The 20574-nt window shown below is 64.6% G+C and overlaps 2 protein-coding genes across 8 annotated transcripts in view; both read left to right on the top strand.

Annotated features, from left to right (window-relative positions):
• Positions 1-3589, top strand: part of GRAMD1A (GRAM domain containing 1A) — a 29152-nt gene extending 25563 nt beyond the window's left edge. For 5 of the 7 annotated variants that reach the window (XM_039513371.1, XM_039513376.1, XM_039513373.1 and 2 more), the window contains 5 exons: positions 31-118; positions 666-677; positions 1217-1324; positions 1575-1695; positions 2220-3589. In XM_039513371.1, the coding sequence (XP_039369305.1) occupies positions 31-118; positions 666-677; positions 1217-1324; positions 1575-1695; positions 2220-2306 (416 nt within the window). In that variant the 3' untranslated portion in view covers positions 2307-3589. The remainder of the gene's footprint in view (positions 1-30; positions 119-665; positions 678-1216; positions 1325-1574; positions 1696-2219) is intronic. The other 2 variants (XM_039513372.1, XM_039513374.1) reach the window with 2 other exon arrangements.
• Positions 3590-11779: 8190 nt separating this feature from the next.
• On the top strand, positions 11780-19642 carry SCN1B (sodium voltage-gated channel beta subunit 1). Its single transcript, XM_039512110.1, has 6 exons — positions 11780-12195; positions 13344-13510; positions 14792-15032; positions 16076-16217; positions 17451-17560; positions 18194-19642. The coding sequence occupies exons 1-5, from the start codon at positions 12153-12155 to the stop codon at positions 17515-17517; spliced, it is 660 nt and encodes a 219-aa protein (XP_039368044.1). The 5' UTR covers positions 11780-12152; the 3' UTR covers positions 17518-17560; positions 18194-19642.
• The last annotated feature ends 932 nt before the right edge of the window (positions 19643-20574 follow it).

Below are 20574 nucleotides of genomic sequence, written 5' to 3'. Positions count from 1 at the left end.
CCCCGCCTAACCTGCCCCCTCTCCCCGCAGGCAGCCTGGCAGCCAGACTCTCCCAGCAGCTCGTGGAGCGGAGCCGGGGCCCTACTGTGTCCACCCTCATCCTCATCGTCAGCCTGGTGTAAGGGGCACGTGGGGCTGGGCTATGGGGAGGCAGGGGTGGGCGATTGAGCTATGGGGGGATGGGACTAAAGGGGTCTGGGGCTCTTTGGAGGAGTGATGTGGGCTCTGGGGGGCATAATGTGGGGAGCTGGGGCAGGGCTCTGATGGGAGTAATGGGGGGGTCTGTGTGGGGAGGGTCCAGGATTTGGGGCACACCCATCCAGGGCTGGGCTCAGGCTGGACTCTGTGGGTGATGTGAGGGGGTACAGTCTGGGTGGTAGAGTAAGGGCACCCCCTGGGGGCACAGCCACAGACCCTTTCCCGAGTTGGGATGTAGGCATTGGACTGGGCTGGGGGTGGGGGATGGGAGCTGCTCTGTGCATGGCCAGGCAGGGGCTATTGGTGGAGGGGCGGGGGGAAGGGGGCTGTGTATGGGGAGGGGGTTGAGTAAGAAGAGGGGGTTGTGTATGGGGAGGGGGGCTGCATGTGGAGGTTGCTATGAGATGATTTTCAGGGGTGAGGACTTGTGTGTCTCTTTTCTTCCCTCTGTCTTTGCTGCCTCACAGGATCTGTGTGAGGTACAGTGTGACCTCCCCCCCCACCGCCCCCCCATGTCCCGCTGGCTGCCATGGACCCCCTGCCCCTGCCCCCTTGTGCTCCAAAACACCCCCCCAGCACCACCCCAGCCCAGCCCCCCACCGTGTTCTGAGCTCCCAGTTCTCTGGAGCGCTGACTGAGGTGGCATGATTTGCATACTGCGCTCTGATTAGCCAGTATACCACTGACATGCTGGGTGATGGCAGGCCTCAGCTCCAGACCCCACCAATCAGAGCGCAGTATGCAAATCTGACAGCCTGCCTTGAGCATGTTCTGGGCAGGGAGATGGGGCCTGAGACAGCCATGCATGTAACTGGGGGGCTGGGCCAGAACTCCTGGGTTCTCTCCCTGGCTCTGGGAGGGAGTGGGTTGTAGCAGTTAGAGCAGGGGGCTGGGAACCAGGATGCCTGGGTTCTGGCCCATGTACACAGGGCTGTGTTCTAGGGACACTGGGTGACCCTTACCAGCATCAGGCCTGTGGCGGGGCTCTGCCAGCCCCTCATCCTTCCTTTCCCCTCAGCCTGCTGGTCCTAGTGGTTCTCAACGTGATGCTGTTATACCGGCTGTGGGCGCTGGAGCACACGGCCCGCGCCTTCCAGGCCTGGCAGGCCTCCGCACTGGCCCGAGGGTGAGTGATCCCGGCGGGGGGCTGCCTGGGAGGGGAATGGGGAGATTTCTGGCAGTGGGGGAGGGGGGTAGTGTGGGGAACACAGGCCAGGGTGATGGGGGAAATCCCAGTGGCAAGGGAGGGGGCAGCAGGGGGAGTGCAAGAGGGGTTGAGGTGAGGTCGAGGTGCCAGGGGAGGGGTCCCAGCAGCTGGCATTTGGGGTAGATGGGGTGACCCCCATCTCAGCTGGCGGTGACCTCCTGCCCCCCAGGAAGCTGCCCCGGACAGCAGGCGAGTGGGCCGAGGTCCTGGAGCTGCAGCGGCGTTTCCATGGTGCCGAGGTGCAGAAGTGGAGGCAGATCCTGGAGGCCTCTGTGGAGCTGCTGGATGAGGTGATGCTGCGGGGCCGGGCCACGCTTGCTCAGCTCTTTGGGTCCCTGCCCAGGGGGGCCTGCAGCTCTGCTCGTGCAGCCCCCCTGGGCCTGACTCCCCCTGCCTGCTCTTCAGCCCTGGGGACAGCAGGGCTAATGCGCAGTCACCCAGCCCGAGTCCTGCATCCACAGCTGCTTGGAGCACCCCCTGCCTGGCAGCAGGACCCTAGTGGGAGCCCAGCCCATCTGGTGATCCAGGAGCCCGAGGAAAGAGGAGTCACTGGGGAAAGTGTCATCTACTGGTTAGAGTAGAGGGGCTGGGCACCAGGACTCCTGGGTTCTCTCCTCAGCTCTGGAAGGGGAGTGGGGTTAGTGTGTTTGGGGGTCTGGGCACCAGGACTCCTGGGTTCTCTCCCTGCTTTGAGGGGAGTGTAGTCTAGATGCGGGGAGGGGTGGGCTGGGAGCCAGGACTAGAAGGCTGAAGCCCTCCTCATGAGCTGTCGGCCATTCAGGAATAACTGGTACCTCTCCTGCCCCCCCCCCAGATGAAGGTCTCCCTGGAGAAGCTGCACCAGGGCATCATGATGGCAGAACCACCCCCGGAGCCAGGCCAGGCTGATGCCATTTCCTGAAGCTGCACTGGCCACCAGGGGCCACGGGAGACTGAGCTGGATCTGAGACTGCAGCTAGGTCAGCGCCGCCCGGACACCCCCTGTGGGCCAGCTCCCTCAGCCGGGTCAGTGTCGTTCAGCCAGCTCCCTTGACCAGGTCAGCGCCGCCTGGACACCCCTTGTCGGACAGGTCAGCATTGCCTGGACGCCCCCGTTCAGCTGGCTCCCTCGGCCAGGTCAGCGTCGCCCGGACGCCCCTCATCGTCCAGTTCCCTCCACGGGTCAACGCCACCTGGATGCCCCTGTTCAGTTGGCGCCCTTGGCCGGGTCAACACTGCCTGGACACCCCCTTCGGCTGGCTCCCTCGGCCAGGTCAGGACCGCCTGGATGCCCCCCTTCAGCTGGCTCCCTCGGCCGGGTCAGAACTGCCTGGACACCCCCTTCGGCTGGCTCCCTCGGCCAGGTCAGGACCGCCTGGATGCCCCCCTTCAGCTGGCTCCCTCGGCCGGGTCAGAACTGCCTGGACGCCCCTCTTCGGCCGGCTCCCTTGGCCAGGTCAGCGCTGCCTGGATGCTCTCCTTTGGCGGGCTCCCTCGGCCGGATCAGCGCCGCCTGGACACTTCCCAGGGTCTGCTTCTCCTGCTGGGTCAGCAGCATCTGGCCATTGGCTGGTGTCAGCACCGGCTTGGGCTGCCCTGCTCTCCTGCCACCCCCCAGCGGAGCAGGTCTCCGTGGTGACAGCTAGGTGGAGGCCACACCGTGGGACACATGGAGGATCCCCTGGGGGCTGGCTCTGCCCCCCGCGATCCGCCCACTGCCTGCAACCCAGGACAACGGTGGCTGGACTGCGGCTGCCAGCTGGGTACAGCCCACCATGTCTGCTGCCTGGGGGCCTGTCGTGCCTGGGGGAACCCATCCAGTCTGGGCTAGGAATTGACTTTCTAAATGGTCTAGCTGCATGATGTTACTATGGGGCGTGGCCAGGGCAGTACCCCGCCCCCTTACCTTGGGGCTAGGACTCCTGGGTCCTCTGCACTGGAGCAGGGGCACCCTTGGGGCAGGCTCCATGCGGTGCAGGGGGCACTGCCCATGACTCTGCCTCCTTCCCCAAACACTCAATTCCTGGAGGGCTCGGTGCCCACCAGGCACTGGGTCATTGTCTCCTGGCCTGGAAGGGGCTGGGGGTGTGTGTGAGCCCCCCAGCCAGCCTGCACACCGTCTGCTCCCTCCTCATCCTCAGTGTTATGGGGCTCGCCCCCACCCACTATTTATTAGCTGATTAAAAAGCGTGGCTGGGATAGCACCACCCAGGGTGAGTCTGTGTGTGTCTGTCTGGGGGTGACGGGACCACAAGGGAGAGACCCCCCCCACCAGTGTCCCTGCTCAACTCTTCCAGCGCCTCCCCCCACAGCCCCCTCACCAATGCCCCTGCCCCTCCCCCTGTTACACCCAGCCAGCACCCGTGCCCCATCAACCCCCGCATCCCTGCCTCACGCCACCTGGTCCCCACGGCCAGAGCCTGCCAAGGCTCCCATCCCTCCCTCCGCTGCCCCCCAGCCAGTGCTCCCCCGACCCCAGCCAGCACTCCTGCCTCTGTCCCCATCAACCCCCTACCACTCTGTGCCCCGCCAATGCTCTTGCTGCTCTCTCCTGCTCCCCAACTACTGCTCCTGCCCTTATTAACCCCCCGCATACCTGCTCTGAGCAGGGCCCCCCCAGCCAGCACTCCCCCCTGCTCCCCAGCCACTGCTCCTGCCCCCATCAACCCCCTGCATCCCAGCTCTGCCCAGGGCCCCCACCTCAGACAACACTCCTCCCACTCCCCCATCAGCGCACCCCTCCAGTCCCCCCAGCCAGTGCGTCCACACCCTGCTCTGTCCAGCGCGCCCCCTCTGCCCCACAGCCACTGCGCCTGCCCCCAATCAACCCCCTGCATCCCGGCTCTGCTCAGGGCCCCCACAGCCAGTGCTCCCCTCCGTCCCCCCTAGCCAGTGCTTCTGACCCTGTGTCCATGCCCTGCTCTGCCCAGCACCCCCAGCCAGTGCTTCCACCCCAGCTGCCAGGGGACAGAGATGGGCCCAGCAGCTTCCTGCAGCCCACCCAAGGACACAGCACCTGGCCTAACCTAGCTGCAAGCAGAGACACCCCCCCCTCGCGGTCCTTAGACATTGGCCATGGGCCCAATCCTCACCCACAGCCCTGCTAGTGTCCCTCACTCCTGACTCTCATCCCCTGCCAACCCAGCCCTGCAATGCCCTTCACTCCTGACCCACAGCCCCCTGCTATCCCAGACCTGGGCTCCCCACCCAGCCCTGCTATGCCCCTCACTCCCGACCTACAGCCCCCTGCCAATCCAGCCCTGGACTCCCCCACAAGATCTGCTGGGGCCCCTCACTCCTGCCCCACAGCACTTGGCTCCCCACCCTCCCCTGTGGTGCCCCTCACTCCTGACCCATAGCCCCTGCTAGCCTAGCCCTCAGCTCCTGACACACAGTCCCTGCTCTCTCTCTTATGGGCTACCCCATAAGATCTGCCAGGGCCCCTCACTCCTGACGCAACAATGTGCCCCCCCCCCGTACCACCTGCTGGTGCCCCTTACTCCCAGCATGCACACACTGGGGGTGCCTGAGCTCTGGTTGGGCTCTGGGGTGACTCAAGGTTAAGGATGAAGAGTCCTGTGGCACCTTATAGACTAACAGAAGTATTGGAGCATGAGCTTTCGTGGGTGAATAACCCACTTTGTCAGACGCATGTTGCTTTTTACAGATCCAGACTAACCTGGCTACCACTCTGATACTTGAAGGTTAAGGATGAAACTAACCCATGTGTGTCAAGGTGGCTGGAGCCTGCAGCTGGAATCCCACCCATCCGCTTCTGTAACCTGCACTTCCTGGGCCAAGGCTGCCTTCAGCTATTGCGAGAGTGAGCTGCTTTGGCCAGGCGGCACCTGCAGGGGGCAGCACAGCATGATCCTCAGGGTGCTGGGGAAAGACTACAGGGCTGGGGGCAGTGCAGGGCTGGGGGCGACATGGGACAGGGCAGTGCAGGGGCTGGGGGCGACATGGGACGGGGCAGTGCCGGGGCTGGGGGCGGCATGGGACGGGGCAGTGCAGGGGCTGGGGGCGGCATGGGACGGGGCAGTGCAGGGCTTGGGGCGGCCTGGGACGGGCAGTGCAGGGCTGGACGGGCAGTGCAGGGCTGGGGCGACATGGGACGGGCAGTGCAGGGCTGGGGCGGCATGGGACGGGCAGTGCAGGGCTGGGGCGACATGGAATGGGGCAGTGCAGGGCTGGGGCGCATGGGACGGGCAGTGCAGGGGCTGGGGCGACATGGAACGGGCAGTGCAGGGCTTGGGCGACATGGGACGGGCAGTGCAGGGGCTGGGACGGCATGGACGGGCAGTGCAGGGGCTGGGGCGGCATGGGACGGGCAGTGCAGGGGCTGGGGCGAGGGACGGGCAGTGCAGGGCTGGGGCGACATGGGACGGGCAGTGCAGGGCTGGGGGCATGGGACGGGGCAGTGCAGGGCTGGGGCGACATGGGACGGGCAGTGCAGGGGCTGGGGCGGCATGGGACGGGGCAGTGCAGGGCTGGGGCGACATGGGACGGGCAGTGCAGGGCTGGGGCGGCATGGGACGGGCAGTGCAGGGGCTGGGGCGTATGGGACGGGGCAGTGCAGGGGCTGGGGGCGGCATGGGACGGGGCAGTGCAGGGCTGGGGGCGGCATGGGACGGGGCAGTGCAGGGGCTGGGGGCGACATGGCACGGGGCAGTGCAGGGCTTGGGGCGACATGGGACGGGGCAGTGCAGGGGCTGGGGGCGGCATGGGACGGGGCAGTGCAGGGCTGGGGGCATGGGACAGGGCAGTGCAGGGGCTGGGGCGACATGGGGGCAGTGCAGGGCTTGAAGCGACATGGGACGGGCAGTGCAGGGGCTGGGGCGGCATGGGACGGGCAGTGCAGGGGCTGGGGCGACATGGGACGGGGCAGTGCAGGGCTTGGGGCGACATGGGACGGGGCAGTGCAGGGCTGGGGCGGCATGGGACGGGCAGTGCAGGGCTGGGGCGGGCAGTGCAGGGCTGGGGCGGCATGGGACGGGCAGTGCAGGGGCTGGGGCGTATGGGACGGGCAGTGCAGGGCTGGGGCGTATGGGACGGGCAGTGCAGGGGCTGGGGCGGGGCGGGGCAGTGCAGGGGCTGGGGCGGCATGGGACGGGCAGTGCAGGGCTGGGGCGACATGGGACGGGGCAGTGCAGGGGCTGGGGGCGGCATGGGACGGGCAGTGCAGGGCTGGGGCGGCGGGCAGTGCAGGGCTGGGGCGGCATGGGACGGGCAGTGCAGGGGCTGGGGCGACATGGAACGGGCAGTGCAGGGCTTGGGACGGGCAGTGCAGGGGCTGGGGCGGACGGGCAGTGCAGGGGCTGGGCGGCATGGGACGGGGCAGTGCAGGGCTTGGGGTGGCATGGGACGGGGCAGTGCAGGGGCTGGGGCGACATGGGACGGGACAGTGCAGGGGCTGGGGCGACATGGACGGGCAGTGCAGGGCTTGGGGTGGCATGGAATGGGGCAGTGCAGGGCTGGGGCGGCATGGGACGGGCAGTGCAGGGGCTGGGGCGACATGGGACGGGCAGTGCAGGGCTTGGGTGGCATGGAATGGGGCAGTGCAGGGCTGGGGCGACATGGGCAGTGCAGGGCTGGGGCGGCAGTGCAGGGGCTGGGGCGACATGGAATGGGGCAGTGCAGGGCTTGGGGCGGCATGGAATGGGGCAGTGCAGGGCTGGGGCGGGCAGTGCAGGGCAGTGCAGGGCTGGGGCGGCATGGGACGGGGCAGTGCAGGGCTTGGGGCGACATGGGACGGGGCAGTGCAGGGGCTGGGGACGGCATGGGACGGGGCAGTGCAGGGGCTGGGGGCGGCATGGGACGGGGCAGTGCAGGGGCTGGGGGCGGCATGGGACGGGGCAGTGCAGGGCTTGGGGTGGCATGGGACGGGGCAGTGCAGGGGCTGGGGGCGACATGGGACGGGACAGTGCAGGGGCTGGGGGCGACATGGGACGGGGCAGTGCAGGGCTTGGGGTGGCATGGAATGGGGCAGTGCAGGGGCTGGGGGCGGCTTGGGACGGGGCAGTGCAGGGGCTGGGGGCGACATGGGACGGGGCAGTGCAGGGCTTGGGGTGGCATGGAATGGGGCAGTGCAGGGCTGGGGGCGACATGGAACGGGGCAGTGCAGGGCTGGGGCGTATGGAACGGGCAGTGCAGGGCTGGGGCGACATGGGACGGGCAGTGCAGGGCTTGAGGCGGCATGGGACGGGCAGTGCAGGGGCTGGGGCGACATGGAATGGGGCAGTGCAGGGCTGGGGGCGGCATGGGACGGGGCAGTGCAGGGGCTGGGGGCGACATGGAATGGGGCAGTGCAGGGCTTGGGGTGGCATGGAATGGGGCAGTGCAGGGCTGGGGGCGACATGGAACGGGGCGGTGCAGGGCTTGGGGCGGCATGGAATGGGGCAGTGCAGGGGCTGGGGCGGCATGGGACGGGCAGTGCAGGGGCTGGGGCGACATGGGACGGGGCAGTGCAGGGCTTGAGGCGGCATGGGACGGGGCAGTGCAGGGGCTGGGGGCGACATGGAATGGGGCAGTGCAGGGGCTGGGGGCATGGAATGGGGCAGTGCAGGGCTGGGGGACATGGAATGGGGCTGTGCTGGGGCTGGGGGCGACATGGAATGGGGCAGTGCAGGGCTTGGGGTGGCATGGAATGGGGCAGTGCAGGGGCTGGGGGCGACATGGAATGGGGCAGTGCAGGGGCTGGGGGCGGCATGGGACGGGGCAGTGCAGGGGCTGGGGGCGACATGGGACGGGGCAGTGCAGGGGCTGGGGTGACATGGAATGGGGCAGTGCAGGGCTTGGGGGGGCATGGGACGGGGCAGTGCAGGGGCTGGGGGCGACATGGGACAGGGCAGTGCAGGGGCTGGGGGCAACAGGGGATGGGGCAGTGCAGGGGGGGGGGCGGCATGGGACGGGGCAGTGCAGGGGCTGGGGGCGGCATGGGACGGGGCAGTGCAGGGGCTGGGGCAACATGGGATGGGGCAGTGCAGGGCTGGGGGCGACATGGGACGGGGCAGTGCAGGGGCTGGGGGCGACATGGGACGGGGCAGTGCAGGGGCTGTGCTTAGGGGCAGTATGGTGAAGTGTTGGGCTGTAAAATACTGGGGGACAGTGGTGACAGTGACCCAGACTCTCCTGTGGCAGGGCCCCTCCCCCATGCCCCAGACTTGTCCCCCAGCCTCATCACTGGGCTGCAGCCCCACTGAGCCCCTGTGATGGGCTGAGTGGGGTGTGCTGAGCCTACCTCACACACCCAGCCTCAGCCCGCAGCTGGGGCTATCGCTCCCCGAGCCCAGAGGCAGCTGGGCAAAGACAAGTGGCGCCCTTAGAATCCCAGACCCATCAGGTTAGAAGGGACCACAGGGGTCTGGTCCAGTCCCCGCCAAAGTGCAGGATTTGATGTGGCTAAACCATCTCAGACAAATGGCTCCAACCTCCTTTCGAAAACCTTCAGTGAAGGAGATTCCACAACCTCCCTAGGTGTCTGGTCCATTGTCCTACAGTTCTTACCATTAGGAAGTTTCTCCTGAGATTTAATCGAAATCTGCTCTGCTGTAATTTGAACCTGTTGCCTCTTGTCCTGCCCTCCATGGCAAGAGAGAGCAACTTTTCTTCATCATTTTTATGGCAGCCTTTCAAATACCTGAAGACTGCTATCATGTGCCCCTTAATCTCCTCTTTTCCAAACAACCTCTCCAATTCCTGCAGCCTTTGCTCAGATGGTTTGCATTCCATCCCTTTGATCATCTTTGTCACTCACCTCCAGATCATTTCCAGTTTCTCTACGTCCTTTCTAGACATTGGTGACCAAAACTAGACCCACTACTCCAGCGGAGGCCTCACCCCCCCTGAGACCTTGCTTTTAGCGACCTGTGCCCCTACAGCCGTGCCGCTAAAAGTTGTGCAGTGTCGCTGCTGTTTGCCAGCTCTCCTGCCGACATCAAACTTTGTGGGCAAAACTTTTGTCTTTTTTTTGGGGGGGGGGGTGTTAACACCTCAATGACAAAAGTTTTGTTTTGCACTTGCCAGTGTAGACAGCCCTCCTTCCATCCCTTATGGGATGTTCCCTCCAACCCCTGCTCGGCCAGTCCCACTCCCGAGTCAGTCAACCCCTTGCCCTGGGGCCGGATCAGGGACAGCGCCACCTAGAGGGGAAAGGCCCCATCCCCTGAGGCACTGCTACCTTTGGAGGGTGAGAGGGAGGGAGCTGAGTGCACAGGGAGCCGGCCCCACTAGGCAGGGGGCCTGGGAGGTAGGGTGACCAGATAGCAAGTGTGAAAAATCAGGATGGGGGTGGGGAGTAATAGGCGCCTATATAGGAAAAAAAGTCCCAAATATCGGGACTGTCTATAAAATCAGGACATCTGGTCACCCTACTGGGAGGGGAGGGAGAAACGGGAGCGGTTGGATCCCTGCACACCTGACATTAGCTCTACAAATGGAGGCAGGTACACTGAGGGGGGGAAGGGGGGGAGCCAGACAGTGCCAGCAACACAGAAGCTTCCTCCTGCTCTGGCTCACCCACTCCAAAGAGCAGAGTGGCCACCCACAGCAGAGCCCAGGGCTTGGCTAGCAGGGGCTCCGGACCAGCAGTGAGGGACACTGGCAAAGCTGGGGGTGGGGAACCTGGGGGTGCGCTAGCAGGAGGCTGCGGGTCAGGAAGGAGGGGCACAGGCAGAGTTAGGGGGGGAACCCTGGGGCTGGGCTAACAGGGGGCTGTGGGTTGGGAGTGACTGACACCAGCAGAACTGGGAGGGTAGGGAATCCAGGGCTGGATAGCGGGGGGGTTGCACGTGGAGAGTGAGAGGCACCGGCAGAGCAGGACTGGGCTAGCTGGGGGCTGCAGGTCAGGAGTGAGGGGCACCAGCACAGCTGGGATCTCAGGATCCGTCCCCCTGACTCTCTCTCTGTCCGCGGCTCTGGCCCCTGCCCCCAGTGCTGCCGCTGGCGCGCCCCGTCCCTGTGTGTGTCCCGGGTGGGCGGGGATCGGCCGCTGCGTCCCGCCCCTAGCCCCATGCTCCCCGGCCTGCCGCCGGCGCCTGCTGCAATGCATCAAGTCCCCGCCCGCCCTCTGCGCCCGGCGCTTTGATTCATTCGCAGCTGCTCGCCGCAGCCAGCCGGCTCCTCTGCAGTGCGCCGGATAGGGGCCGAGCCGCAGGGCCCCCGCGCCTTCCGCACCTGGCCCCGGCTGCATCGCCCCCTCCCGACCCGACCGGGCACCGGCTGCATCGCCCCCTCCCGACCCGACCGGGCACCGGCTGCATCGCCCTCTCCCGACCCGACCGGGCACCGGCTGCATCGCCCCCTCCCGACCCGACCGGGCACCGGCTGCATCGCCCCCTCCCGACCCGACCGGGCACCGGCTGCATCGCCCCCTCCCGACCCGACCGGGCACCGGCTGCATCGCCCCCTCCCGACCCGACCGGGCACCGACTGCATCGCCCCCTCCCGACCCGACCGGGCACCGACTGCATCGCCCCCTCCCGACCCGACCGGGCACCGGCTGCATCGCCCCCTCCCGACCCGACCGGGCACCGGCTGCATCGCCCCCTCCCGACCCGACCGGGCACCGGCTGCATCGCCCTCTCCCGACCCGACCGGGCACCGGCTGTATCACCACCTCCCGACCGGACAGGGCACCGGCTGCATCGCCCCCTCCCGACCCGACCGGGCACCAGCTGCATCGCCCCCTCCCGACCCGACCGGGCACCGGCTGCATCGCCCTGTCCCGACCCGACCGGGCACTGGCTGTATCACCACCTCCCGACCCGACCGGGCACCGGCTGCATCACCCCCTCCCAACCCAACCAGGCACTGGCTCCATTGCCCCCTCCCGACCAGACCAGGCACCAGCTGCATCACACCCGCCTTACCGGACCAGGCACCAGCTCCATCGCCCCCTCCAAACTGGGACCCGGCTTCATTACATCGTCCCTACTGGACATAGGCTCCAGCACTACCTCCAAGTCTAGTGGCGAGTGTCAAAGTCATCCCTGGGGCATCCCCAAAGTGAGTGCAACTCTTCCCCTCAAGGGAGGCACTGGCAGGGCACCATGCCCTGATCACTATTGGGCAGCTGGCTGGGTGTGGGCAGCAAATGGGGATTTGTTGAGTGGCCAGTTTGCAGCTCTGCAGTGACACTGAGACGCAACGAGCTGGGACCGTGGTGACACCCCCCACCTCCCCAGGGCTCCAGGCATCCAGTCCTGACAGCACCAGTCCCACGCAGAGCAAGCGTGTCCCTCATGAGCCTGACTCATTTCATGGGCTGCCAGGATCCAGGTGGCAGCAGCTGAGCTGTGGACTCTGCTCTGTGGGCCAGGAGAGCTGTGTCCGGACGGGGTCGCTGTGGAGGACGAGGGACCCAGGTCTGCTGACAGCTCCCCCTGCTCCCCTGTTTATGGCTCCTCCAGCCATCCCTATTGTCTGCCCTGGGCTGTGGGGGTGCCCCTATCCTAGCAGTGCTGGGTCCTGGACCCACCTGGGGCATCACGTGGCAGCAAGGGCAGCCCAGCTGTGCTAGCCTCTGCCTGGGGGAACGGGCCAGCCAGGACCAGCTGGGAGCATCCGGCCAGGACATTCCAAGACGCAGGCCAGGCAGTGCAGGGCGCCAAGCCCTTGGCTATAAATACCCTCCTGGAAGATTCCTGTCAGGGATCGTCTGTCCACTGAGCACGGAGCCAGCGGGCAGGGGCAGAGGGGGACCCGCAGTACCAGCCCCACTGAGGAGCTGTCCCAGCTGGCCTGGGGCCCTGATCCCAGGGACCCCACCATGGCTCTGCTGGGCCCATCACTCCTGCTCTGTCTCATCCTTGGTGAGTGCACACCTGGGGCAGAAGATGGGGTCTGAGGGTTGCCCAGAGAGGGGGCTCCTGGGCCATGGGGGAAGGGGGCGCAGGGCCTGTCCCAGTGGGGATTCCCTGAGCCCTCTCCACACTGCCCCCCCCACCCCAGGACAGATTCCCTCCCCTCAGGGAAAGCCTGGAGCAGGACACAGCCACTGAACTAGCCCTGAGGCATGGAGAGACATGGCCAGTCCCTGAGGCCCAGTGGTGAGGCGACGGAGTAGGCAGACAGATAGACAGAGACAGATGGGGGGAAATGGAGTGCCCAGAGCCATGATTCAGAGAGACGGGGCAACCTGCCCTCGCAGGGGCTGATCCCTGACAGGCCCTGGGGTGACACCCAGTGACCAGAGCAGGAACCACCCAGGAAAGTTTAGATATCAGAATCCAACTGCAGTAACAGAACAAATAGCTCAGTCCTGGGCCCCCCATCTCTGCCGATGCTGCTCACTCCCAACCTGCAGCCCCCTGCTAGCCCAGCCTTGTGCTCCACCCCCACCCAGTTCTGCTGGTCCCCCTCACTCCCGACCCCCTGCTAGCCCAGTCCTGGGCTTCCCTGCATCTCTGCCGGTGCTTCTCACTCCTGACCTGCAGTCCCCTGCTAGCCCAGCCCTGAGCGCCACCCTCACCTCTGCTGCTGCTGGTGCTCCTCACTCCCAACCCGCAGCCACAGCTCTGCTGGTGCACTGCCCCAAGGTAATCTGGTGCATGCTGGGGGCCACACAGACACAGACAGACAGACACCCACAGAGCAAGTGTGATTCTGTCCAGCCAGCAGTGGCTTTCCCAGGTCCTTGCCTTGATCCCCACCTCTCCAGCTGGGAGAGTGACCTGCAGCTCCCCAAGCGAGCAGGACCAGTGCAGCCCCTCAAGAACTGATTGGAGGGGAAGGGGGATCATATGGGGGAGCCTGGATGCTGGGGGTGGTTCTGGGGGTACTGAATGTGCAGATCTGGGGGTGCTGGTGGAAGAAGTGTAGATCAGGTGATGAGGGGGTGCAGATGTGGAGTGCTGGAGTGGTTCTGGGGGTGCAGATCAGTTCTGGGGATGCAGATTGGGGTGCTCCTGTGGGGCCTGGATGGGGCTGTGTGTGACCCTTCAACACCCTCCCCACTCAGTGTCGTCGTGCTGGGCAGGCTGCGTGGAGGTGGACTCCCACACTGAGGCTGTTTTTGGGATGACATTCAAGATCCTCTGCATTTCCTGCAAGAAGCGGAGCGAGACCTCGGCCGAGGCCTACACGGAGTGGTACTTCAGGGAGAAGGGCACTGAGATCTTCACCAGGGTGCGCGAGGGCTGGCTGGGGGGGCTGGACTGCACTGGGGGAAGCACGGGGTACAGGAGGGGGAATCAGGTCCCTGTCCAGGGCTTTCCCTTCTCCTCCCTGTGGCTTCCCCTGCACGCAGCCTCCTCCTTCACTGCCCAGCCCAACCCCATGTGTTGTTAGACAGTGGCTGGGCCTCACCCCAGAGGTGGCTGCATCTCAGCACTGGCCTGTTCCAGACAGGCCCAGGTCACTAACCAGCTGCCCTGAGCTGGGTGAAGGCAGACAAGGCTAGTTGTCTGCTGGGTGCTCACTATGCTCCGCCTCCCCACCCCCAAACCCCTAGACTTCACTCCCCGCTCAGCACTGAGGATAGAACCCAGGAGACCTTGTTCCCAGCCCCCCGGCTCTAACCAGTAGACCCCATCCTCTTCCCAGGAGATTAGAACCTCCTATGAAAAACAGATACCACATCTATCCTACTTCATGTCTCCCTTCACTGAATATGGGGGGGGGTGTCACTCCCTGTGATGCTGTGGGGCCGGGCGGGTTCACTCTCCGTGGGGCCGTGAGGGATCACTCTCCATGGGGATGGCCCCACTAGCTGCTCACGGACATGAGGGTCTCAGCCTGGCTTCCACTCTCCTAGCTCCCTCAGCAGGGTAACCCCAGAGAGCCCCCCACAATCCCACTCCCTGAGATGTTCCCCACCAGGTGCTCAACCGACCCCAGCATGGGGAGCCCCAAATGGTGATTACCTGTGAAATGCCGGAGTCCTAGCAGCCCTGCGAGGCTGGGAAGACAAGTTAGATGGAGACTCACCAGAGACCCACAGCCCCTGGCCTGCCCCGAACACGCCAGCTCCTCACCTCACCCATGGTGCTGAGGCTGCTGTCCTGTCCCCAGCACACCACCGCTACCCTCCATGGGGTTCTGGTCTCTGGCAGGCATCCCCGGTGGGTCTATGGTCTGGGACAGCTGTCCCCCGTGGGTCTGTGGTCTGTGGCAGGCAACCCCGTGGGGGTCTGGTCTATGAGAGGCATCCCCCGTGGGGGTCTGGTCCGGAACAGATGTCCCCCATGGGATTCTGGTCCGGGACAGATGTCTTCCATGGGGGCCTGGTCTGGGACAGGCATCTCCCGTTGGGCTGTGGTCTGTGGCAGGTGATCCCATGGGGATCTGGTCTGGGACAGGCAATCCCCATGGGGCTGTGATCTGTGGCAGGCGAGCCCCATGGGGCTGTGCTCTGGGACAGGCGTCCCCTGCAGTGCATGGCCGTCCGTCTGACTTCCTTCCCCCCAGATCCTGCGTTACGACCCTGACGCACTGCTGGAGGTGGTGGACGAGCGGTTCCAGGATCTGGTGGTGTGGAACGGCAGCAAGAACACGCGGGACCTGCAGGATCTGTCCATCTTCCTGACCAACGTGACCTATGCGCAGGCGGGCGAGTACCTGTGCCGTGTTGACCGCAACCTCACCTTTGATGGCTACGTCTACAACATTGTCATCAACAAGACCATCCATGTCGAGGTGGTGGACAAGGGTGAGTGGGTGGGGCCGCAGGCAGGGGGTGGGGCCATGGGCAGGGGTGGAGCTATGTACACAGGGTGGTGCCACTAGGGTGACTAGAGGGTGGGGGGTAAGAAGTTCCTATATAAGACAAAGCCCTGGATATCGAGACTATCCCAATAAAATCAGGACCCCTGATCGCCCTAGTGCCACATACATGGGGCAGAGCCACAGGTACAGGGAAGTCACAGTAATGGGGGCAGGTCAACACATAGGGGAGGGGCTACCTACAGATGGCGGGACCAGAGACATCAGGGCAAGGCCACACACAAGGCTGGGGCCATACACATGTGGGCTGCAGCCACGTGGAGGGAGGGGTCTCACTCACTGGGGTGGGCTACACACATGGGGCATGGTCCCACACCCTGAAAGTGGGACAGACCAGGTATGGGGGTGGCACCATGTACACAGATGTGGAGGCACGTACATGGGGGGTTGAATCACATGGGGAGAGGGCCACACATATGGAGGGAGGGGCCATACCCATGGGGGTGGAGGTACACACCAGGGGTGGAGCCACACAGAGTGGGGCTGTACACCCATCCTCACTTCAGTCCAACCTGGGCTGGTGCAGGGGGCTGCGGGACACTCAGGCCAAGCTCCCAAGATGGGCAGGAAGAGCTGGGCTTGGTTACTTCCCAGTGCATGCTGGGAGGCTCCATGTGCACCCCAAAAATTCAGCGGGGGCGGGGGCCGGGCAGGGAAGAGCTAAGGGGCTAAAGGACATTGAGGCTGAACTGGGCAGGCGGCCATGGCGGTGTCAAGAAAAGTCAGTTTCTGACAGCCAGAGGTGGGAGGGTCTGGGGCAGCCCCCAGGAGCCGGGGGAACCTGTCCCATTGCAGACAGAGCTCGAGTTCCTGGACGGGGTGCTGAGATGGGGCTGCCTGCCAGGCCAGGGCCCTGCCAGGCCTGCGAGGTGCTGGGTGCTGAGCAGGCTTCTCCAGCAAGGAGTGGTGCTGGGGCAGAGGAAGGGGCTGTGGGGAGTGGGGGAGGTCTCACCCTCTCCCCTCCCGCAGCGAACCGGGACATGGCGTCCATCGTGTCAGAGATCATGATGTATGTGCTCATCGTGGTGCTCACCATCTGGCTGGTGGCTGAGATGATTTATTGCTACAAGAAGATTGCAGCAGCCACGGAGGCAGCTGCACAGGAGAATGCGTGAGTTCAGGGAGCTGGGGGGGCTCAGAGAAGCAGGTGGGGACTGGGGTAGGCAGGACCCAGGTGGGGAGTTCCTGGGGACAGGCCGGCTGTGCTAGGTTGAACAAGTGTCCAGTTTTCGACCGGAACACCCGGTTGAAAAGGGACTCTGGCGCCAGGGCCAGATCCAGGGTTTTTGCCGCCCCAAGCAGCAAAAAGAAAAAAAAAATGCAATCACAATCTGCAGCTCTACCACCACCGCTTCAGTCTTCAGCGGCAATTCAGCGGCTGGTCCTTCATCCCTCACTGCTGGCTTCCCCAAGCAGCTGCTTGCTGGGCTGATGCCTGGAGCCGGCCCTGCCTGGCGCTGTGGTCAGCATCGCCGACTGGGCTGTTAAAAGTCCAGTGCTGCAGGGCTAAGGCAGGCTAGTCCCTACCTGTCCTGGCTCCACGCTGCACCCCGGAAGCAGCCAGCAGGTCCAGCTCTTAGATGGGGAGGCCACGGGGCTCCGCGCGCTGCCCCCACCCCCAGATTGTTTCTGCACTCCCCTTGGCCGGGAACCATGGCCAATGGGAGCTGTGGGGTAGTGCCTGCGGGCCAGAGCAGCGCGCAGAGCCTCCTGGCCGCGCCCCGCCTAGAAACTGGACCTGCTGGCCGCTTCTGGGGTACAGCGCAAAGCCGGGACAAGCAGGAAGCCTGCCTTGCCTCCCTGCTGCGCTGCTGACTGGGAGCCACAGGAGGTAAGCCCACACCCCAACCCCCAGCCCTGAGCCCCCACAACCTGGAGCCTCCTCCTACACCCCAAACCCCTCATCCCCAGCTCCACCCCAGTTCCTGCACCCCCCGATGGAGCCCTCAACCCCCTGTACCCCAGCCCCCTGCCCCAGCCCAGAGCTCCCTCCAATACCCTGAAGCCCCCCCACACACACACTCCAAACATCCCTGGCCCAACCCCAGAGCCTGCACCCCCAGATGGAGCCCTCATCCCCCCTGCACCCCAACCCCCTCCTGCACCCTGAAGCCCTCATCCCCAGCCTATAGCCCTCATCCCCGCCTGCACCCCAACCCCCTGCCCCAGCCCAATGAAAGTGAGTGAGGGTAGGGGAGAGTGAGCCATGGAGGGAGGGGGAATGTGAGGGGCATGGCCTCAGGAAGGGGCGGGTCTAGGGTGTTCAGTTTTGTGCGATTAGAAAGTTGGCAACCCTAGAGTAGGCAGTGGGTGGCAGGCTGTCCTCACCCCCGTCTCTCCACAGCTCCGAGTACCTGGCCATCACGTCAGAGAGCAAGGAGAATTGTGCCGGGGTGCAGGTGGCGGAATAGTCCTTGGAGGCCGTCCGCAAGCCTGGGGGACCTCGCGTGGCGGGTAAGCCCAGATGGGCGGGAGCCCCGGGGGTCGCCCTGGCACACAGGATTTGGTGCATCCTCGCATCAGATTCTACCTCGCTGCCACCCCAGCACCGACTGCCTCTGCCAGCCCCATGGCCCCTCCCTTTCTTGGTGGGGACACAAGCGCTCCCTGCACACACCATAGCGCTGTGCTTTGTGCCCCTGTCCTGCGGGCCAGAGCCAGGAGAGAACCCAGCCCCCCTGCTCCAACCACTAGACCCCACTCCTCTCCCAGAGCCAGGAGAGCACCCAGGAGTCCTGGCTCCCAGCCCCCCCCTGCTGCAACTACTAGACCCCACTCCTCTCCCAGAGCCAGGAGAGCACCCAGGAGTCCTGGCTCCCAGCCCCCCCCCTGCTGCAACTACCAGACCCCACTCCTCTCCCAGAGCCAGGAGAGCACCCAGGAGTCCTGGCTCCTGGTCTAACCACTAGGCCCCACTCCTTTCTCTATCTCAACTACAATTTGTTGTAACACAGCGTCACATCCTGCTCCCATGGTGGACCCCAGAGAGGATAACAGCCCGCTACTGCTAGCAGCAGTGAGGTTCTCCTTTGGTTGCAGGGGCTGTGGTCAGGGTGGCCTGGTTTTGAGTGACATTGTTTGTTGCAGGCCTGAGGTAACAGCAAGGAACGAATGAAGGACAAGGGGAGTGATTCGAGATGGGGCACCCCCCAGAGAGTGCCCCCCAGCTGGCTCCCCCACACACCCTGCACGCCTGGGGTTGCTCCAAACAAAGCATGTTGTTGTGAATCCTAGCACTTGCTCTTCCAGCCCCACGGGGGATGGGCAGTGGGCACCTTGCTCTTTTAGACAAATCCCTTCTCCTCATGGTGAGCGAGGCTGCCCCTGCCACAATGCATGATGGGGGAAGCAACATGGCTACTGCTCATGCAATGCAAAGCTTGGCCTCAGCCTGCTCCAGCCCCCCACCCCCGCCTCTGGGCACTGCACTCGCGCTTTCTGGTTTGCACATTTCGCGCGCTTCAGGTTATTTTGGTTACTTCACTGCCAGCACGTTCTGGTTCTGAGGAGCAGGGGCCTGACGTGGGACACAGGAAGGGAAGGGCATCAGAGCCCCAAACAGCTTCCAGCCTGGTCCCAGGTTACCAGCGCAAAGCATTAGCCTCTCAGGGACTTGGGTGAGGCCTCCAGGCTGGCTGCCCAGTGGGTTCCTAGGCCTGAGCCAGACTCGAACCGGTGTCCAGGACGCCTGCATACTGGGATCCCATGGTCCCAGCCACATGAGAGGATGGAGGATGCCTCCAAGATGGCTGCCCAATGGGTCCCAACTTGGCCACACCCAAGGCACCGTGGAGATGGGGGAAATGTCCAAGATGGCTGCCCATGAGTCCTGAGGCCCCACCCCAAGACTGAGCCAGGCATACACGATGGCTGCCTTCAGGACCCCAGGCACGTTCCCTGAAGGAGCTCGTGTTTCCATTCACAAATGGGATGTACCCCATTGCCCCAGGGGGCTGCTTCGCAGACTCCCAGAGCAGACTCCCCTGGGTCCCCTACCCTCCATCCCCTCCCAATGGCCAAGGGACGGCAGGCAGGGCTGGGCTAGGATTCCTCCAGGTCCCTGGCACTCAGACAGCTCCTCCCATAGTAGGGGGGGGCGCGGAGGCTGAAATCTGAGGGATTTGCTAGGCCTCAGCCTTCCAAGGGGTGCAGCAGACTCTACACGCTCCCCTCCATGCACTGACACCAGAGATACCAGCTGCCGCCATGCCATCCAGCCCCCCCATGCAATATCCCCCAGTGCCATATCCTCCCATTCCAGCCACCCTTCCATGCCATCCAGCCCCCCAGTGCCATAACCCCCAATGCCATCCAGCCATATCTCCTGTGCCTGCCAACCATCCCCCCGATCCTCCCCATGCCACCCCACTCCCCAGTGTCATGTCCCCCTCAGTCCCCCTGGCCCAGGGGACCCATCGCCCCAACCCAGCCACTCTGGGCTCTTCAGGGAATACAGCTGAGTGGCTCCTGGACCCTCCTCCTCCGACCCTTGGACAGGTCCTGAGGACACACCCATCACTGTGCCGTAGGGGCTGTTCATGGAATAAAAAGACTGGATTTCATCCTGCACTCACAGTGTGATTCCTGGGGTGGGGTGGGTGGGGCTTGGGGCATGGAGAGGAATAGAGGTGGGGGTGGGGAATGGGTGTGATGGGTTGTCAACCCCCCAGGGTGCAGCCTGGGCACTGTGGGAATCACTGTGCCCCCAACCCACCAGCTGGGCAGGCCTCTCACACTGCTTTGCAGAGATTCAGCCAGCCTCTCCAGGCCTTGTTATCACCCTACTTGACAGCTGGTTGTGCCACACACCCAATTGAGCTACCTTAGTGCTTTACCTAAATCAGTCAAGGACAGACGGACGACAACAGCCAATTTCCCAGCTCCCCAGCCTTTCACCCTCACTGGAGTATAAACCCAGTTGTCATGGACTCACAGATGGTGCCCACTCATGGCCCCGTGCGGTCCGTGGTGGGGTGCTCCTTTCAATGAGACAGCCCTTCTCGGGGGTCCACTCCCTCTTGGGATCAGGCCCCTTCACCTCCTGGAGCCGCACCTCCCTGAGCCTTAGCACACCTGTTTCTCACCGTGGGCCCCCTCAGAGAGTCCACGCGCTCTGGACCCCCCAGGCCTCCTCACCCCCCCGAAGGGGTTGATGCAACCCTGTTCTCTAGACCAGAGTGACTCTCAGCCAGCATAAAACAGGAGGGTTTATTGAGAGTTGAACACAGCACTGGAAACTCTCAGGGCCTCAAGACTGGCCTCCCTCAGCACAGCATATCCCAGTCCCCCTGCATCCAGGTTGGCTCTGCCTGCTCCCCGTCTCCAGCCCCGAGCCCCCCTGCTTCCCAGCTGGGCCTCCGATATCCCCAGCCCCAAGCCCCCTCTGTCCATTGTCTTCTCTCCAGGTAAACAGGGTCATAAAACAGGCAGGCCTGGGTCTCCTCTCCTCTCAGCCCTCCTCTGGCCCC

The sequence above is a fragment of the Mauremys reevesii genome, linkage group 24, assembly GCF_016161935.1.
Source record: "Mauremys reevesii isolate NIE-2019 linkage group 24, ASM1616193v1, whole genome shotgun sequence".
In the NCBI taxonomy this organism is placed as follows: domain Eukaryota; kingdom Metazoa; phylum Chordata; order Testudines; family Geoemydidae; genus Mauremys; species Mauremys reevesii.
This window is presented reverse-complemented; position numbering and strand designations above follow the sequence as displayed.